The sequence below is a fragment of the Orbicella faveolata genome, unplaced genomic scaffold, assembly GCF_042242905.1.
Source record: "Orbicella faveolata isolate gen_17 unplaced genomic scaffold, um_ofav_v1 contig_13, whole genome shotgun sequence".
Taxonomy (NCBI): Eukaryota; Metazoa; Cnidaria; class Anthozoa; order Scleractinia; family Merulinidae; genus Orbicella; species Orbicella faveolata.
Genome location: NW_028301540.1, coordinates 24345228 through 24366962, shown reverse-complemented (window position 1 = coordinate 24366962; position 21735 = coordinate 24345228). Strand labels below are relative to the sequence as shown.

At 37.9% G+C, this 21735-nt stretch overlaps 1 protein-coding gene and 1 pseudogene across 2 annotated transcripts in view; both read right to left on the bottom strand.

The window, feature by feature from the left end:
- Positions 1 to 7006: 7006 nt before the first annotated feature.
- On the bottom strand, positions 7007 to 7974 carry LOC110058583 (histamine N-methyltransferase-like). The gene has a single exon (XM_020765235.2). It carries the CDS (start codon positions 7972 to 7974, stop codon positions 7042 to 7044), a length of 933 nt encoding a protein of 310 aa, XP_020620894.1. The 3' UTR covers positions 7007 to 7041.
- Positions 7975 to 19722: 11748 nt separating this feature from the next.
- The window catches only part of LOC110058575 (putative skeletal organic matrix protein 2), a 28691-nt pseudogene continuing 26678 nt past the window's right edge, over positions 19723 to 21735 (bottom strand). Inside the window, exons 11-12 of the transcript XR_016206264.1 lie at positions 21493 to 21648; positions 19723 to 21130 (exon numbers count right to left, since the gene is read on the bottom strand). The product of XR_016206264.1 is annotated as a putative skeletal organic matrix protein 2 (transcript). The remainder of the gene's footprint in view (positions 21131 to 21492; positions 21649 to 21735) is intronic.

Genomic DNA, 21735 nt, shown 5'->3' with positions numbered 1-21735 from the left:
ATTTGAGAGGGTATCTAGGATCATTGAACTAAGCATCTCTGCTTGTGCAAACGTTTGCAACTTTTTAATACGATACTCTTTAATGATGGGATATAACTCATTGAAAAATATCTGATTTTATCCAATTCTATACTCCGCTAACGCATGAAATTTTGTGCTTTACTAAATCTCAGCTTCATACAGATATAATAATATTTCATATTTCTATAGCGCAGATTAATATACACATATGACCAAATGACAAATACAAATCCTAAGATAAAATTACAATTAAAATCTACTTAGCATCTTCAAAAGTTCTCTTATCTGGCTCAGCCTATACGCAACTCTTCCTAGCCAATATTCTGTTGAATGTCATGGAATCCAGTTCATCAATAGCGTCTGTCCACACAACGTCATGAATTGAAAAGGAGGCATAGCCATCATAGAGTAGTTAACGAGTATTTAGGTATGGACCACTGAACAGGAATAGAATGATCAGTTATTCTTGACTATACCGCTCTCTACTTACTGCGAGTCGGCAGAAAGTTACACGAAGAGAAAATATGTGGAGAGGACTTGTTATCGGGAGACGATCCTTTCGTCATTCCGAAGGGGAAATATTCCTCGGAAAGCCTTCCTCAGTGTCATGTTCCTGGGTCGAATCGTCTGATCTTTCTCGGTTATACCTTGTGCTGAAGACTACGGAGTTCTAAACGAAGTAGGAGTTCAAGACCTTAAACAGCTTATACGAGTCAATCAAACATACATATGATCATACAGTGTCGGCTTTACCACAAGAGTGCTTGGACAAATTCAGTATTTGAGACAAAAACATCAGGCTTGCAAAAGAAAGGCATGCACTCTCAACGGATGCATGAATGAACCCAGGGTGCAGTTGCGGTTAATAGCTGCAATCAAAGAAGGATCTGTTCTGTTGGGAAATTGTACTGGCTGCATTGCTGATTTGGAGAATTTTGTTCTCATAAAACTTCGCGAGTGTACTTTTTTTAATTAAAACGAGGACGAGATTAAATGGACAGCTTGCATGTGGGCAAGTAAAATGGACTTGGCGTTAACCTACTGCAGTGAAACAAGTGAATTATACAAGGGTAAGAGAGGTTAAAGAGTCAATCGTCCTCGCCCAATAAAGTCAAAGTGACCTGGCTCAATAAATCTGTCCAACAGTTAGTTATAGGTACTGACGCCCTGCCCCAAAGACCATCTGCTGAAGAAGTAAATGAATTTTCGCACCCTTCAAGTTAAAAAGAAATCAAACTGTGGTGTTCGGATTTAATGCGACCACTTTTTGATTCCTTTCCTTCAAGCAGAAGACACATCAAATCAGTGACAAACTTTACACTGACCTTGTAAAACTGTCTACTATCAAAATCAAGGCAATAGAGAAAGACGTTTCGTTTGGCAAAAGTAAGAGCTGTTTCCGACCCTGTGCTGGCAGGATAGCGCCAAAATACTGTGCAACCAATCATACAGGTCTGTTCATGTTCCATCCAGCTTCCAGTCTTTGCTAGCCAAATCTTGTCTTCCAAGGTGAGAATTCAGCTAGAATATGAGAAAACAATGACAAACCTAAATCAAACAACTTTGTTGTTACCGTCACTGAAATAATGATTAAACGGCTCAGGTATCCATTTTTACATATCCCTGCTGGCTATGTTTGACTTTGACATTTGTGGACCGGGTGTGGAGAAGTGAAAGGTCAATACGATGCATGGAGGGCAGTGACTCCGACAGTTACGTGATAATGAAATCATGTTTAGAGAGAAATGGTTCTATAACATACTAAGATTGTTATTATCAGACCCAGCAGCAATAGCAGCAGCAACAAAAACAACAAAAATAACAACATATTTCTGGAAGAGGCTTATTTTATTTGTTGTGTTTGTACAGAAGGACTGAGATTTATTTCTTCGCTACCGAATCAGTTGTGAACAATGGGAATCATGAATCCTCAAGTTAGGAAAGTTTAGGCGAATTTGCAGTTTACCCAGGATGTTCGCGCCAATTTGGCACACAAGGAAGATGGATTTAACATTTCAGCTAACTCCTAAAGAAACAGTGTACATGCAAGGTATCGAATTAGTAGTACCAGAAATCTGTTTTTGCTCACACTGTAGGAAATGTATCACTGACAAATGCCAAAGACCACTTTTTAAGGGAGGCTGCAAAACTGTAACCAACTGCAGGCATAGGGCCGAATAAGACGAAGTGAAGTGTCACAATGAACATAGCTCAAATGGGAATATTACTATCTGCCATGCATGTCATACAAATGCCATCGGAGCAACGCCAAAGCATTTGGGTTTGTACCGACTGCAGGATCACAACACCCAAAAGTAGGCCATCGACACCCACCCATATGGACTCATGGCTCTATGAGTAATGATTCAAAGCCAGCTACATAACCTGAACAAGCTGTATCATTTACCGGCGAGCACGGCTTTTCTCTGACGCTATAGCCCCGTGACCCCATTGACCCCCGGTTTGATGAAGCCGAAAAGCCTTGAAAGGAAAGACGTTATGCTTTGGGATATGAGGTGAGAAGGAGAATGTTGTGTACAACTATCTTTGATAATTATAGTTAGGCAGAACTGAAATAGAAAGAAGGTCTCTTTTATGTCCTAGGAGGGGTTTAATCAGTTAATGGCGCTTTAAGAGGGACTGCCTCGTGCATGAAATTAAATGTAGGGTGTAAGCAGCTCAATGTTGAAGTAATAAGCTAGGAACAATAACAAAGCTAATATTTTGGTGCAAATTTCCATTCTCCACTAGCGGGTGCATTAAACAAGAAGATGAGTTCTTTAACAAAACCGGCAGCTTAATCGGGAGCAGTGGGAATGCATCATCAACGTAGAGTGCAAATAAAGGGAAATAGAAAATCGAAGAGTAGAATTTACTTACAGAAGACAAAGCGTAGAAGAGACTGGTTTAGGGGGAGGGGGGAAGGGACGGAGTCGGGGGAGGTCTCGATCTTAAATTTAGTAGTCAGATCTTGCATGATGTAGTGCAGGTCTTTTGGCGAGTCCTCAGTATGGAAAACATTTTATCACATCCATAACGGCAAATGCTGTAGACTTCTGCGATCGAGATCTAGATCGACTACCCAACCATACAAAGAAAAGCATCGAGGCGCACAAGGATGGATGTATTCACTGTCTAAATGATCGCTAGCTGTCTGGAGGATCGTTGCTGTCGAGTGTTGCTGTCTTTACAGTTTTTCACTTTATATAGTATACTTTTTAAAAATATACCTAAACCAGAGTCGAAATAAACGAACAAGTGGCGAAAGAGTAGCACAACCGCCAAGGTCACATAAAGCTACCTTTTCACGCAAAAATAACACGTTTGTCAGAAATGAGCCGTAAATTACGATACATTGTGGTTTTTCGAGGTTCCTAGCTATCGTAGACCCCTCTAAGGTAATCGATTGTCTGGCTTCTTCCGCCCGGGCGTGAGTGCAGAATAGGGACATGTCCTTTTCTTATTGAAAGAACACGAGCTATATGCGAAGAAAAGCAAATTCAAAATTGCATGAGTTTTTTTGTTGCTCAGGGATCTGCACTTGGTAAGTGACAGGTTCGTTCAACGGCAATTAAAATGCTATGGTTCATATGAAACAATCTTTTGTAATTTCTTTTGTTATCCCTTAAGTGTCATACCGACTGCCCTTCGCACGAATCGTGGGCGAGTTTTCTATAGAAGCTATACAAACACAAAAATTCGAAACCTGCTCAAAACTTTGAAGGTACACTTCCCAGGTTTTATTTGATAATTATTCCGCGGTTTTGCTCTAAACTCTTTCCACGTGGATCTCAGGGAACTGTTTGTCTTTTGGCATCGCATTGTTTCGTGTTTTGATTAGACCTTTTTACTGCTGTCACGCTTTCCCGATTTTTCAGTTCATTTAATTAACAAACAAACAAACAAACAAACACAAAAAAACCATTACCGCTCTCTTTATCATGCCAAATTTGCAAACTGATAAAAATGTGGGACCACAAAGTTGGCAATTTTTAGAAAGGAATGGGCAAGCGTTGCCCCTCGTAGCGTACATTCCCTTTCTAAAATTGGCAACCTTGGGGTCCTATGTTGTCATCAGTTTAGTGTTATGAAACTGTGCATATTCACTAAATTTGTAGTGGCAAATTGATCAATCGAGGTAGTTTTATGTTTGTATGAAAAATACGAGGGATTGTTGATATTATGTGACATCGGTGAAAGGTACATTGGAGAAATCACAGAAGTGATAAAAAAGCTACAACCCTTACGTCAGCGGAAACAATAACATGCCATAGAAAGAGCCTTTGTTCCTACATAAAGTAAACAAGACAAAGGGAGTTGATTTGTCCACCAGATAGATTCCTCTTTTAATTTGTGCCCGTTTTGAAATAAACACAAGATGATTTAATTTTATTTTATTTTCTTATTATAATAACAGAAAGTCAGATTGTACTTCATCGAACATTCCCTTAGTCGGACCTTATTTCTCCGGTCCCAATTTTTCTCATTAACATTAATAAGCCTCGATCTGGAAAACTTAATTCAAGTTGTAAAATAATATATAAGATAATCCTTTCAAAGGCGTGCTTAAACCACTGCATTATCTGTATCACTTTCAAAGGGATAGCGCCGCGAGACAAACAAACATTGTGATTTAGTCAGCTGGGTTCTGATTGGTTCAATTTTATTTGTTGCTAAGGCAATGTTATGCGTGATTAGTTCATTAACCTGACAGAACGTAAAATCTAACGGCACAAACTTGCACATTTATGAAGCGAGCAGATCTCTCGACAAATGGTTAATGGTTAGCTTACTGTTGGATAAAAGAAACAAGTTTAGTGCTTGAATTTGGCATCACCAAACAAGTGAACTCTGACAGGTAAAAACAAAGCAAACATGTAAAGTTTACCGATTACATTAAACAGTAAGCAAAGGATTAAAACAAATTAAAAGTTTCCGAATTGAGCTTGCAAACGATGAGCTACTGGATAAAGCCTTGTGTGCCTCGTTTAATTCAAAAAAAATATCAAGTGGAACATCGATTTCAGGCCTCCCTCTTCAAGAGCAAGTGAAATATTTTCCTTTTTTTCATCAGCTGGTTGAGCGGAACAATGCAGGTATTGACATTTCAAGATAGCCAAAATCTCTTGTTCTGTTTTGGAATTATTTTACAGACAATCAAGTCAGAGCACTTAAGTTTAGACATCCACAACTTAACAGTTCTGCAAGCTGTTAATTAAATCGAGTGGTTTAGAGTACTAGAACAAAAAGAGTTTCAAAAGCTGTACAAGATTTTTCAAGTTGAAAAGGTGTGTAGAATGTCTAAAGTTACAGAGTAGTGAGCATGTCTATCAGAATTCTAAAAGTTTAGGAGTTTGCAACGTTCGAAAGGTCTAGGATATAACTAGAACAAAGTACAGCTAGAGTTTTAAGAAGACTTCTGACCGTTCTTTATTTTCTTATAAGTTCAAAATGTAAATTTAGTTAATTCACGTTCTTATTGTTATTTAATGGCTCAAAATCCAGCAAAAATAGAATTCTAAGCTCAACGATTGAGCCAGGACTAAGCGAGATTTGAACCGTGAGAGCTCCGTAGGGCGCTGCACTTGATCATTACAACGAGATAAAAGAAAGACAGCTCAAGAAAGCAGGTTTAGGATCTATTAAAAAAATATATGCTCCCTGTGTTCGTCAGCTGATTTCTCCCCGAAATCAACCATAGTTAAAAATCCACAGCTGAAATTTGATATTAAGGGAGGAGTTGATTATGTGTCGAGTGAAGTCTACATACGAGCCAAGTGGCCCATAAGACCGGAGGTTATCCCGGTTTCTGTAGCATGAAGCGACTGGGCGTATTTCTACTTCCCCCCTCCCTCCCAGAGGGATACTAGTCCATGGTGGGGTTTTCCCGAACACTAAATTCGCCGGTACCCATTTTTTATACACCTCGTGGAGAGAGAGGCAGCTTGGGAGTAAGGTGTCAAATTACAAATATACTGAATATGTCTTCGGAACATAATATTTTATTTCTATAACAGTAATGAAACAAAGAGATTCATGAAAGGCGATGTTTGCTGCATTTGGTTAGGATAACACCTATAACATATGCCATAATTCTTAAGAAACAGCCGGAACAAAAATTAAAAAAATAATAAGAAAATAAATTAAAAATGCACCCCGTTATCCGTTTTCCAAGTGGCAGGCTTTGTATAGAATGAGACCATTCTAGATCTTTGGCAGTTTTTCAAGGATCATTAGAAAAATTCTCCTAAGCATAACCATTCTACAACTTAATAAATTTTTTGAAGGTTCATAAGGTCGATAACATCTTTAGCTCCCTAATTCTTAGACAGCTCTCGTTAGAGTAATATATTTTTATGTCTCAATGGCATAGTAAATACGGTGATACGTGTATGAATAATTAAGATAATATGAGAAACCACGTTTGATCGTAATAAGCTAAGTTCTGATTGAATACGGCTAAAACATCCTTTAGATAAAAATAACATACTTGAATCGCTTCCAAGTTCCATTGCAATGTAATTTCAGTAAAACGCAGGAAAAAGTACTTTTGTTTGAAGAAATCACTTGTAACTAAGAAGTAAAATGCATATTCTAATGACGACCGAAAAATACTTGTTTCTTTAGCGCCCTAATTCTTTGACAGCTCTTATTGGAGTAATATATGTCGATGTCTCGCTAGCATAGTTGAGAAAAAATAAATGAAGAAATGGCCACGGCTAAAATGAATCGAACTGACTATTTAGCTTGTGTCATGTCACATTTTAGTTGTTATTTCGGGTTATAGAATGATTCTACACTCTACTTGTTATACACCGAAGTAGGTTTCGATAAATAGTTTTAAACACTTCAAAAGTCCAAACAATGCCAAATCGAGTAATATACCGAATTTACTAAGCACAAAACGTCGTAAACATTAAGCTATAAAGCCCCGACTGAATGTTCTTATCAGTTTGCTACTGACTTCAGGCATAAATATTTTGAGTATATATAGTTTTTAGATTGCACAGTACAGTACGATTATATTTCTATGTGATCAAATCCTTTCAAAATGATCACTGCATTATCCATTATTCCGACAATTCTTCTTCCATCCTCGTTGATATACGACTGCCGCTTCCAAAACTTCAAGATCTTTTTTACTGTTTCCTTGTCTTCGTTCTGCCGCACATCTTTTTGGTTGGTCAAGAAATCCAGCAGATAGTTTCCCACGCTTGACGAGCTATCAAAAATGGCTGTGATATCAAGGATGTTGCAATCGCCTGGACAAGCGAAATATTTCCATCCTCTCTGTTCGGCCACCGCAACGACATCTCTATTTCTTGGGAATGAAGGGCTCCGCTGATTGGGGAATTTGCGGGCGAACTTCAGCATAGGGTCGTCTTCGCTTTGAGCGATTGATATGATGATGCCTTCTCTTCCAAGCTCTTTCTCGTAACAATGAACTAGCGCTTCTTCTACTCCGACATAATAGATGCTGTGTGTGAAATGAATCAGGTCAAACGTGATGTCATCTGCCTTTTTCTGTGACTTGTACTTTTGGTATGTCATGGGGATCCATTCAAAGTCGATGTTTGCTCCTGTTTCAAAATGTTCGTGGAGATTCTCAGTTTTTGAACGGAATTTATCCAGCCTACCCACGTGTGGTTCAACGACTCGGTTGATCATTGAGACGGCTTCTCCGTCCGCGCGCCAACTGCTGTCACTCAAGGCTTTCAGAATATTGATGTCATTTTCACCCTCTCCGCTTCCAACACTGAGAACACGAAATGGCTCGTGGTTTGCGCGACGTTCCAGAATCTCACAAATTCCTTCGTTAATGAGAGGAAAGATGTGACCCTCGAGGCAGTTTAAAATGGTACTCTCTTGGTTAGATAAAGCCAAGAAACATTGAAATGAGAGGGAATTTGCTTCGGGATGCGAGGAGAAAATGCAGGTTTCTTGTTGAGACATCTTTAAGAACTGAAATAGTGAAAAAATAGAGTCTGTTAATTCACCATGTTCAAATCATAAATGAGCCATCACATACTAAAATATAAGATGTTTTCTATGGGTAAATTTAGTTAAAAGGACTTTCAGGTCAAGAAAGAAAAAACGGAACGGTTACCAAAGCAAATAAGACGTGAAATTTGTCTATATTTGATGTAAAAGTGCACAAATACATAGCACGAGTGGTTTTCTTGATTAATGCGAACTATGCCAGTTTTCATTCGAACAAAAAAATAAAACTGTTCTTAAAATGTGAAAGTTGCCTCCGTTATGACACAAAAGAGGTTGTGATTTGTTTGTAAATCTTGGTAACGCTACTCAAGCAGAACTTATTCGGACAGAAAATCGCTCTCTGTGCAGGACCTTGTAACATATGTCCTCAACGGTGATCCGCCATTAAAAGACAGTCTTGATGCAACTTCGTGATTTCCCCCATATCACTGATAATTTTTGACGAAATTGATGTTTAAAGCTCAGAAATTGAAAGCTTTGCAAGACAGCACCTACTTAATAAGCAAGGGTCCTGCAGGACCTTTAATAAGGTCAATGATGAACATGAGTTCTTAACTTTCAACCTTTGATATTGTTTGTTTCGTTGGGTTGCTAATATTTTGGGGTCTCTACTTCCAGACCTTTAAGGTACAGATCTTCTTACATTTAACGAAACGGGAACATTGATGAACTATTTGCATGCTTTCGTGTTTGTCTTTGAATGAGTCTTCGCTGTTTTATTCCTCTGTTAATTAGTTATTACGTACAAGACTTGTGTGTGAGGCCTGTTCTGCTTAAAGTAATCCTTCGGGAGAATGCGGAGAAATGCATAGAAGTACGAAATTGCCGAAAAATCGTGCCACAATTGACATTTTAAATTAGTTGTTATGGTGTTTCTAAATGTTGTTCTTTCAATTTACAGTTGGAATTGAAATTGATTAAAACGTTCCGGTTTGTCTTCTGTAAACAGCTTTGGAGTAATCTTCTTAAAATAGCTTTCTGGCGTGAACAAGCTATTACGTAATAGCTCACGAGCACGAATAGGCCTATCTAATATCGTTAGTTTTAGTTAATTAACCACATGAATTTAGTTACGCTTTCACTTAATTGCTGTGAAAAAAGCTAATATATATTACATAATCATTACTCGATAATCCTGTGTTAAAAAGCTATTACATATGACGCAATCTCACTGGGTGATTGCAGAGGTTGTTTGTCCAGCACTTGCAGAGGTTGTTTGTCGTCTATGAAATGGCCACGTCTTCCCGTTTGTTTTTTTCGAGGTTTTGGAGGAACATGCAGATACAATTGGTCAATTAAATTTCTGAGAAGACTAAAAGAAGGACATTCATGGTCACGTTATTTCCCGATTTAGCAGTCGTTACGTTTGTAGGGCCTGAGCAAATAGTGAACAAGTGGCGGATCCATCGTAAAAAAAATTTTGCTGTAACAGCCGGACAAGAAATAAAAAAACAAAACAAAAACAAAAACAAAAATGAAGAAGAAGACAATAACATATAATTGTCCTTGCTGAGTAATAATCTTGGGTGAATCAGCTATTAGGTAACTAGGGTATGCAAGTCTTTCCATACTTGTTCTATTCCTTTTCGTTTAAACCCGTTGACTAAGTTGTGTCTCGAAAACACGAAAAACCCATGTTGAAAAAAGTCAATGGGTAACAACTTAATTTAAGTGTCAAAGTTCCTAGCTTTCGCTTAATCAGGACACTTGAGATTGAGATTGAGACACTTGAGATTGTTATTTTAGCTGGGTATAGACTTACCTTGCACGGGCTTCTCGTTTTAGTCGCCTAACCTAGAGGACTGCTCTGAAAATGCGGAGAATTGTATTAACTCAGCTTTTATACCGCATTAATAAACTTGCGTGTCTAAATTATCATTTTGAATTACAATACCCTAATTACAGTTGTTTACAACTGAAGTCCTCATTTTTGATTGGGTGAGTTTAATTGCCGCCAGCAGTGACGCAAATAGCAAAATGTTTGTTCTGAAAAGACTATTTTTTTACTGCATTTGTTGTTGACAGAAGAATGTAAGATGAGAAGACCCGCCGTTAGTATCAAGTCGCATTTCATCTCACGTTCTACTGTAGATGTGAGCACTCTTAAGAAGTAAACACGAAAATGTAAGAGGTTGCATGGAGTTTAATACTGGAAAGTTTAGAACTTGGAACCTTCAGAAAACAGAGCTCCGGTACTCTAGTTAGCCGAGTTAAGATTAGCCTCTGCAAAAAGACTAAGTGGTGTTTCCGTGTGAAAAAATCTATTACGTAATAAACACGCTACGTAATAGAAAGTGCTCTCTGTTCAGATCATTCCCCAGTACTGCATTGCACATCCCTACTGCGCATAATTTCGCGCGTGATTGGCGCGCGCGCATTACAAAATGACGGCTTTTTCTTTACGGTTGGACCTCGCTATAGAGGTAAATCGTCATTTTCTCGAAAACGAGTACGGTGACATTTCATTTTTTTCTGTTGTTTTGAATTGAGTAATAAATTTGTCCATGTAAAATAAATATGGAACAATTCTCAGAGTAGAACAACAAACAATCGTCGGAAATGTGAATTTAGCAAGCAATCGTGACTACAATCATGGTGCTATTATAAGGATTTATTGGGTATAAACAAGGTGCTGTTGCTCCTAAACGAACACGGGGACCCCTCATTTTTATTTTAAAATTTAAGTTCCTATAATATAAACAATCAATAGGCAAAGTTTGACAAAAATCTCAGTCCAGGTTCAGCCTGTGTTAATAGTGTTCCTATGTGAAAAAGCTGTTACGTAATTTGCGCACATTGAAAAGTCACAGATACATGTATATTTAATCCGGAGGACGGAGGACACGCCTAACTGTTTATCTGAAAAATTCTTTAGGTAACTTTGCACCTAAGATTTTCTACCGATAATGTATGGCGAAATTTCCAAAAAAGGGGTTTTCGGTTCTCCAGTTAGCCGAGTTAAGGCCAACCTCTGTAAATCATAGTAAACGAAGGGGACTGGTTATGAAGCCCAGCTATCATCCATGGAGAAAACAAACATGCCAAGATTTGTGCTGGAAGGTTCACGATTGTGAATAATGTTTTGTTTTACGCTCATACACTGTGCATGATTAGAAGACCGAAACGTTTGTATTGATTAGTACCTCAAGCAGTAATAAACAACAACTGTCTTGAGCACGATCAAGCCAAAAATCGAACGAGAACATTCAACGAAGAAACTTTGTCGGATTCCATAACCATGGCCCTCTATTAACTGTTCTGGAAATAGACTAAATAGCGTTCGTGCATAAAAAAGTTATTCCATCATAAACATGACTGACATGAGTTGAAAAATTTGACAGATGCCTGCAGGCTCAATTCGTAGGACAAAGGACAACACGCCTAACTGGTTGTTTATTGGGCGACTTGCTTATTTGTTATGCTAAACCTCTCTTTAACGTGTTTCTTACGCGGTCATTTTACAATCTTGCACGCGAGCAAACTAATAGTGCAATTTGTACACACCAAAACACACTTTCTCACAATCTTTTTTTAAAGAAGAATTTTGAGGCTAAAATTGGCGACATTTCAGAATATGTTGAGAATATACCCTTAGCTCAGATTTTGTTAAAGCCATTTTGTTTTTGCGTGTTGATGGAACATAAAATATGATAAAAACAACAAGCCTTAGTTAAAAGGCACGTGCGTAAGGCACGTGCGCAAAGTAATGGCTAGTTCACACTAGAGACATAACGACATAATGACACTGATAATGACATAGTAACTTATGTTGCAATGTGAACATCGACATAGAGACATAAGGAAAATATCAGTCGTCTTTCCTTATTTCGTTATGTTCATGCTGTTGTGTTGCTATAATGTCTGTATTAAGGATGTTCACACTCCAAACATAACTTCCTTCTTTAATGTCATCGTGTTTATGTCGTTATGTAGCTAGTTTGAACCAGGCTTGACACCATGCAGACACCATACAGTTCTACAAGTTCATACAAGAAAGATAGGAGATTTGTTCTATTTGATAGTCCAACTTATGGTCAAATTTTAGCTGAAGTTCATGTAGTATATTCAGTAATCTGATCTAAGAATGAATAAAAGAATATTTTATGGGCCTTAGTTCAATCCGAAAAACTGAATGAATATTCACTCTGGGCGTAGGTAAATGAATAAATATTTTTAAATGATATAAGAATACGGGTTTGTTCCTGCCGTTGCAATTATTCATGTTTTTGTTGTTGTTGTTGTTTTAGATAAGGGAGTTTGATTGGCGTTTAGAACTGAAACTTTCTGCCTATTTTAACGCCTTTCTAAGACCTAAAAGAAGCTCGGTCACAGCATTTTAAATTATTTTAGCCATATACAAAATTATCTTTTAATTGAAGGAAACCTGAAAATAGTAATTTATTAAGATAGAGAAACACCGAAGAGGTGATGATAAACCATAAAAGAACACGGATGGTAAAGGATGGAGAATATTAACACGGATTACAAACGACGAACTTGAAAAATTTAGGCTAAACTTTTTAAGATGCGCAAACCGTGACCAAACTCCTTCAGTCAATACATCCTGCAAAGTGTTCACGTATCAAATTAAGCCTGGTGAGAGAACACACGAGGTTCTGGCGATTGAAAAACTACTCAAATTTTAGCGAGGAAATACTGTTCGCTGCCATTGGACTTCGTCTTACAATAATAGAATAACAATGACGTTTTTGTCAACGCGAAAATGCATATCATTGTTCCTTTAATTACGAAATTAACATCTCAGAACACCAAATCAAATACCGCTTTGAAATTGATTATTGCCGCCGTCTATCCATGCCACCACGTAAGAGTGAGATTTAAGCCATTGAGCAAAAGAAGCCAATATTTCCAAATTTTCCTTTCCGAATCTCGGATCTGTACGGTATTCCGTGCTTCAGTTATCTGTCGAAGTGTTTTACGCCGCGAAGTTTAATTATTCATTCAGCTTAATATGGGAACGCCCATTTTGTGCCCCTTGCACGTTACAAATATGGCGACCAGAACTGACTGAGTAAATCTGAAATCTGCTTCTGCTCACAAAGCAATAAGTTCAGTCACATGTATGACTAACCATTCTCGTAAACAGTCATATTCCACTTATATTCTAACACACCAACTGCTCGGGATTAGTGATTGTTTTGAACACACGTCACGTGAGAGCGTTTTCGCGGCCATCTTTGATGTCGTTTGACGGTGTAAACCCTTAAATTTAAATAACTTTTCTTTCAACAAATGATGCTATCGAGTTGCGAACTTGTAAAAAAGATACATTTTTCAGAGGTCCTATATATAACCTATCAAGATGAGCTAAACTCGGAGTGTTCTCGCGATTCTTTATTTTTGAATTTTATGGCGTGTGAATTTTTTCCTTGTTGTTTCGTGACCTATGATCCCGAAAAAACGTTGTTGTTAGAATTTGACGAGGTCGCGTGAATTGTGTATGTGTTGTTTTAGCGACTTTGAGCCCGAAGGATCGTTATTGGTTAGAATAAGAATTTGATAGTATCGCGTCAAAACAGCAACAACAACAAAAAAAATGTTGTATTTGTTGTTTTCTTGAAAGAATTTGAGAGCATCTCTTGAAAACACGGGAGATTGTGTACTTGTTTCGAGAACGTGGTTGGTAGAATTTGATGACATCTCTTGAAAACAAAGATCTGTTCTTTTACTTGTTTTTGCAACATGGTTGTTGACAAAATTTTCGCAAGGTCATTGTTGATGGAATCCGACGGCCTACAAAGAACGTTTTGTACTTGTTACGTTTGAAGAGGTCACGTTAATTTTACAGGTGTTGTTATCGCGACTTTGATCCCGAACGTGCCACTTGAAGCTTGCACTAGTTGTTTTCGCGACTTTGATCCCGAACGTGGCACGTGAAGTTTGCACGTGTTGTTTTCGCGACTTTGATCCCGAACGTGCCACGTGAAGTTTGCACGTGTTGGTTTTGCCACTTTGATCCCGAACGTGGCACGTGAAGTTTGCACGTGTTGTTTTCTCGACTTTGATCCTGAACGTGCCACGTGAAATTTGCACTTGTTGTTTTCGCGACTATAATCCCACAGGATCCTTAATTGACGCTTACAATTAGAATTTGATGGTATCACGTAAAAACTAATAATATAAATATTTTGCACTCGTTTTTTTCGTGAGATAGTTGGTGATAGAATTTGATGGCATCACTTGAAAACAAGAAAGACGATGTCTTTTTGCTTTCGCGAGAACGTGGTTGATAAAATTTGATGGCATCTCTTGAAAACAAAGATCTTTTGACTTGTTTTTGCAAGATAGCTTGTGATAGAATTTTTAACGTTGTTTTCGCGAGGTCACTGTTGATGGAATTTGATGGCATTACGTGAAAACAAAGATTTTTTGCTTGCTGTTTTTTCAAAATCGTTGTTGATAGAATTGATGATATAACTTGACAAGGACGATCTTGTACTTGTTGTTTTTTACGAGGTCACGTGATATTTGCAGATGTTGGTCCTGAAGGATCGTTAATTGTTGTTTAAAATTAGAATATGATAGTATCACGTAAAAACTAAAACAAATAATTTTTTACTTGCTGTTTTCGAGAGATTGTTGGTGATAGAATTTGATGGCATCATTTGAAAAGAAGGAAGATCTTGTGTTTCATGCGATAACGTGATTGGAGGGGTTTAATCGATGGTATCTCTTGAAATCAGAGTTTTCTTCTTCTTGTTTTCGCGAGATCGTTGTTGACAGAATTTGATGGCATTAAGTGAAAACAAAGAGGCTTTGTGCTTGTTGTTTTCGCGAAATCGTTTCTAAAAGAATTTGATGGGATCACTTGAACTTTTTGCTTTCGCGAGAACGTGCACGGTTGATAGAATCCGATGACGTCTCTTGGAACAACGATTTTTCCCTTGCAGTTTTTGCAAGATCTTTTATTATTAGAATTTAATAATGTTTTCGCGAAATCATTGTTGATGGAATTTGACGGCATTACGTGAGAACAAAGAAGACTTTGTGCTTGTTGTTGAGACCTTTGAACCTAATTATAATAACCAAATCTTGTTTATTAAAGTTTCTTTACCTCATCAAAAGTCAGTAACAGTTTACACACCGTCTTAATGCAGCTTTTTTTTAAAGAAAAAATGTGATTTTTGGGGGGTTTGGGGGGTGGGACTCAAAACAATCAGAGGACAGAACGTCCAATAGAATCAGTGTCAGATAAATGAGATCGGCAAAAATGCACTCTTGTCATTCGTGACGATATAGCCTTATCTATTTTCAATGCCGTGTAATGGCTATAAATTGCTTTTCTCGTGACTTTTCTCGTTACTTTTGTTTGTCATCTGCTGGGCTGGGTAGAGAACGAAACACTAATGGATGATAAAGAACCCATCATAAAAGGCTTTACTTTGATAATCTTTCGAAATCAACACCAGTTCTGCTTGTTCGTGTGCGAAAAGGTGTTCTTACTAAACAGATGTGAACATACTTGAAATGACTATCTCATTCCTCGTAATCGTGAAACGAACGTCTGAGTCTGTGCATGTGACGAGGCACCTCCCTCCTTTACTATCTCGGTAAACTCTATGAGTTCAAAAACATTTGTGACCTTCAAAAGGACTTGGATGCGAAAAAAGACAGCATGCTCACATGGCGCTCCACACAGCACGCATAGCGTGACCCAAAGTGCTGGATACGTGTATATTTCATGATCACTGGTAAAACAACGGAGGACACACCTAGTATTGTGTTAGAAAACATAATAAGCTAAACGTCTTGCTCTGTTTAGCGTGTCACGCTATGCGACAATGTCACGCGTTTCCGATTTTTTCCCATCTAATTAAACATATAAGCCTTTCAACTCAGTTTATCGAGTAGCTAGAATTCAGAAATTATACAAAGTTTGATTAGAAACCTTTCAAACTCATGGAAATATGGGACCCCAAACTGTTCCATTTTTTTTTTTTGACAAAGAAACGTACCCGTGGAGTAACGACTTGCTCTTGAATACCACTTAAAAATGGTCTAAGTGGGCTGGCTATCTTTGTGAATTTGGCCTTTCAGCTAAGTGCTGTGAGGCCCATAGAGGAAAGTGCTGTGAGGCCCATACAAAGCACGCCTCTAAATTTTCTCATTATCTTTTTGAGGTAAGAACAAACTATGGGAAATTTAATATTCGTTTCCAAGGCCCTATGATATGGAATTCTACAAATGAAGATTTCAACGATTTCAAATGTTCCTCCCTCTCCTCATTTAAATCCAATCTGAAAGAGCATCTTACTAACAATTATTAATGAATTTTGCTGATAACTTCAAACGAATACCGGTATTTTTAGTGCAGTTAGTCGTAGGATAATAAAGTCGTATGATTATTTAATGCTAATCTACTTACTTTCATTTGTTGTATTGAACGTTTCTGTCTGTGTTTACTTTAGTTAACTACCGACCAGAAATGATAGTGTATATGTAATTGACTGGCAACCTGGCATTTTTAACTATTTTAGGGTATTTCAGGTTGTCAGTTATCCTTATTATATTAAGGGATAAATAAATAAAGCTGTTGTTGTTGTTGGGAGTAGGAGGTGGTCTCAGTATTCCATAACCATGACCAGTTAAGTTTTTGCCTACGGCAATTTTTTTCTGTCTAGGCATTCTTTTTTTGTCTACCCCATTAATTTAAGTTGCATATCCTGGGTTATCTGCCCTAAATATTCCATATCCCATATTTTTTTTCCCCCACAAATGTTCTGTATCCCATTGATTTTTTACCCAGATATCCCGTATTCCGTAAATTCCTACTAGGGCCTCAACCAGCCACTGAAAAACCGAAATAACAGAGCTGTCTAAATAATTCAAATCTAATACAACATCATATTTAAAGGATACATTGTAAGTTAGAAATAAAATAAATAACGAACTTAAGGTGATTCCTCAGAAATAAGACATGCCGAGCAATTTTTTTGAAAATTTCCCCGAACTTTCCCTGCCAAGCACATTTTCGAAAAATACAGTTAAAAGAATGAGACACCTTGCTCGCTTAAGGTGGCTCAAAACAGTTTCCAGGAGTTAGAGTTTGAGGGGTCGTTATAACCACTCTTTATCACTTGATGCTACAATCATGGTATCACAAAACTGCCCAATCATTGGTGAACATGCTGTTATCATTTTCGTGTCACAATAGGTTACCATAGCAACAGTATGACACGCTAAAAACACTCTTACTTACAGCTTTAGGGGCTTATAATTCAAAAAAGGCACGGTGAATTTTTTTTTATATTACTAAATATTATGGTGAGTTATCTAGACACTTCATGTGGACGGTGTGCTTGAAAGTCTTCATCTCGTCTGCCAATCGACCAATTTACGATAACCGCAGAAATTCCCGCGCGCTCATTGGCACATTTTCATTGTCCATATGCAGACAGACTCTTTGTTATCGTAAAAAGCAATTGACGTCAGTTTTTCATACGTCTGTGCTGTTATTGACAATGAATTTCGTCATAACATTGTCAGTGTAGTCTGCGGATCCACTCGGCTATCGCCTTGTGGATCCACACCTACTTGGACAATGTTATGACAAAATTCATGATCAATAATAAGACAAACGTATGAATAACAGACGTCATTTCGGTAATGTTACAGTTGTCTGCTCTGTGACCTGGCCTTTGAATGGCAGCGAAGCGGCAGGTGACCTTGTTTTGATAAAGACCCCCCTGCTTTTATTGTGTAAATCAAGTTGTCCTCATCCTAACTAGTTGGCATTTAAATGAGAAATATCAAAGCAAGGTCACCTCCAGCCTCGCTTGTATTTATAGGCCAGGTAACTAAGCAGACAGCTGTAAAATGGCCTATTGGTACATTGACGACTCGCAGTGAACTGCCCTTTCAGTGCGCGGTAATACAAAGGCCTCCTTATCGTCGTTCAATACATACGTTTTCCACACGGGAACTAGTTTCTTGAAGATTATTGACGAAGAATCAAAGTAACGTAACTTTCCCTTCACTTGGTAGTTACCGGGTGCGAAGGTGAAGATAGCAATGAGCGAACGTGATCTGAATTTCAAAAAGCTTCACCAGTAAATTGCGGGAAGACCGGAGAGGGTTTTTGCTGTTTATAATTCTTTTGAGTGTGTTTTTAGAAACCTGCGTTTGTGAGCTCTACACGGCTCTGCATGATTCACAGGTATAATTTTGGATAACTGCTAAGATTATTGGAAGAAGGGGAGGGTGGGTTGGTTGGCTCGCCCTTTGATCGTCTCTAACCCTGTTTGCTACAGAGGACTTCAGAGATATGAAAATCATACATGTCCTCATTGTTTTGTTTGTTGAAAGTGATAACGAGCCAGTAATGATGAAATTAATAATAATAATAATAATAATACTAATAATAATGATAATGATGATGACGATGACGATGATGATAAAAATTAAGAGGAGTGTTTATTGTGACAAAAACTAGAGCTAAGCTTCACAAAATGCTATAATATTTACATAATTTGATGTCTGTTAAACCTGTAAAACATGTTTCCGTATCTAATCATGATATCATGGTTACTACAACTAATACTAATACTACTATCATCATCATAACATTAAATAACATATTCCATACAAATTGGTATATACAAGGTAAAAGTAAGTAAAAGAAATAAACTATTGATAATGATGATGATGATGATGATGATGATGACAATAAGATCACCACAAGATCAAGAGTAACTCGTGAAAGAGGTCCACATGTTTTCCATTTTGTAGTGCTTTTCTCATGTCAGGAAAAAGAAACTTGCGGACATCATGAGTGTCAAGCTAACTTCTGTCCTTTACTCCTATATCAAAGTGAACTGAATAAAATTGATTCTCAACTTGAAGAGATCCTTCTAGGTGGTCTGATTATAATTATATCCTTCAGTTAAAGTTTTTTAATCGTGTTTGTATTAAGAAAAATCTCCAGCGTGATATTGAAATCTAGTGGCACAAACGAGGGGAATGGTTAAACAAGCTTATTCAGTTTCCTTTGTATTCTGTAGGCCTCGCTGCAAAGCTGAAAAAAGTCCATTAAGCCCATGCTTTTGAACAAACGTTTGGTCTATAAAATGTCAGTTGGTGGCTGGGAGAAAAAATCTCAACGGTTTCGACAATCAACCTATAAAAAAGTAACCTGTATTAAATCAAGGGCCTTTCATTGTTTGGAAACGTTGCTACAACATCCCAAGACAAAAGTAATTTCCCTTCTCAATATTCAGAACTTAGAATCAGTCGGTATCTTTGACAAATGCTGGAAGATTATGTACAAGAGGCTTAAGATCGTGCAAGACAGACCCGGTAAAGGCAGGAGGTGGTTTTATTGCAGTTCTGCCATCCTTGTTCAGTACACCAAATTTCAGTCGATTAGTCTGTAAAGATAGCTGACGAATCGTCTCGGAAGGAATCGAGTCGTGCGTGAGCATACACCTGACTCACTCTTAAAGCGTTTAAGGGGCTTATACATGTTGACGAATCGACTTGATTCGTCACTGGAAGTCGAGTGGTATGAGATGATGACCATGACCTTCGCCGTTGATGCACGCGCCGATTCGACAGGTTGTCGCATAGGTCGACTCGATTCACACAATTAAATGCCGCCCTCCCTCTTACAACTCAGCGGATGGTTGTTCTAATATAAGCAATGATATATAAACTTGTTTATAAAACACAATTAAGCAAAGGTAAGGAAGAACACCGACTGTTTTATTACAGAACTGTATTAAAACTAGCTAGTAACATACACATGCTGGCAGTTTTGCACCTGAAAACTCGAGTTTCCATTTTGTATTTTAATTTTCTACTGAATGGCCTACACAAATGAGAAGGAAACGCTAAAGCGAGTTAAAGCAAAAGAAAATAAGAGAGAGCAACAGATCCTCCATACATGGGCCTCTTCCGATGAAGATGATTTTAAATTTATTTCAGTTCTGACTCAGACTGGTCTGGCTATTCTAAGGTCAACAATTGATTGTTAAGTTACTGACTCAAGTCGAGAAATTTTATAGTTGCTTTTTTTTTTTTTTACTTTAAAGGCGATCAAAACGCACTAAAATAACGCAGCTACATTTGATCTGACCTCTGGAGTGGGTTTCTATCCGACCAAATTTCCGGAGTTTTGAAATGGTAGACTTGTCACGAATAATTATAAAGCGCTAGTCCAAAGGGCATCTGCTTAGGCGATAAATCAAACAGGGAAAAAATGGTAACCAAATTGCCTAGGGATTTTCAGGAAATCTGAACATTTTAGATCAAACTTCTAAAACAAACTGTTCAACCAAAAATTTCGGAAATTGTGGGAAGAAAAATCATGGTAAGATATTTTTGGAAAAAATTGAGAATACTTCGAGAGCAGGGGAAGTTGTCCTGTCTTCCTGAAACTCTGGAAACGCCGCTGGAATTCAATCAATTAACCCTTTAACTGGCAAATGGACGTTTTTGTCCGCTGTGGGGTCATCAATTTAGGCGTCAATAGCTATTCTTGATGGAGCTAGGAAACATTGGCGGTAAAATGGCCCATTACACCTAAAATCGATCAAGATTCCATTTCCAGACTTTCATCATAATCAACACCGAACTTGTTAGGGCTGGCAGAAGGAATATGAAGAGGAAAAGCTAGCAAGAGTAAAAGGGGCGAGAAAAAGTAAAGGAAAAGGACAAGAAAAAAAAAATCGTATCAGGCCAGCATAGAAGAAAAAAAATTCCAATTTTCTGCTCATGCGCATGCTTAAAAGTAAAACGTTGTACATTTTGATACCCAATCCTCAGGGAAATCTTGCTCCTCGGCAAGAAATTGCTTTTTTCTGCAAGGTTGAGGCCAATTCAGGGTCGTGGCAGCCAAATAACCGAGTTAACGGGAAAAAAATTGCATTTTTGAAGGAAATTTCCCAGTTAAGGGTTAACCGGACGTTTTAGTCGAATATTTGTTTGGGGATATGTTTCGCCTCTCTCATTTTCCTTAGTAAAATAACACACTACGCCAGCTTATTTTTATTAGTACATCTGCATCAGTAGAAGTGGTACAAGATGTTGCCAAAAGAGAGTGCAAGGGCAAGGGCTCTGGTACTGAATGAGACCTGTTGTCCAGTTGTTCCTGTAACAGAAATATCGTTGAAAAGATTAATTTAACAATGATGATATGAAGTAATATAATGTAGTTGACATGTCTTTACATCTCAAATTGTGTACTGAATAAGCATCCCAGGGAAGTCATCAATACTAAAAGGAAAGTCAATTATACATTTGTCAAAAAGAACTTGGTTTTAGTGGGATTAATGCAAAATGGGCCTCAAAATGTGTCACAAATCCACATGAAATTTAAATAAATCTTCCTTAAATCTGTAATAAATTTTGACATTGGTTAACCCGAAGCTTGAAGGTAACCACACTATGGGGGTGAAAACGTCACGAACTAGATGAAATCATATACTTGTTAAAACATATATCCAGTATTACCAACTGATGCAAACACAGTGATCGCATTTGGTGACAAAGTTGGAGTCTGCGTGTTGCAGTATATGCCAGTACAGCACTCGATTTCACACTTCAACAAGGTCCAGAAGGCCCGTGCTTTAAGAGCGCCGCCAAGAGCAAAACATGCATCCTTTTTATCTGAAATAACAAATACAAAAGACAAACCATTGCTCTCCTAATGAATGCTAACAGAGGCTTCTGCGAGTAGAACGTACAGCACATGCA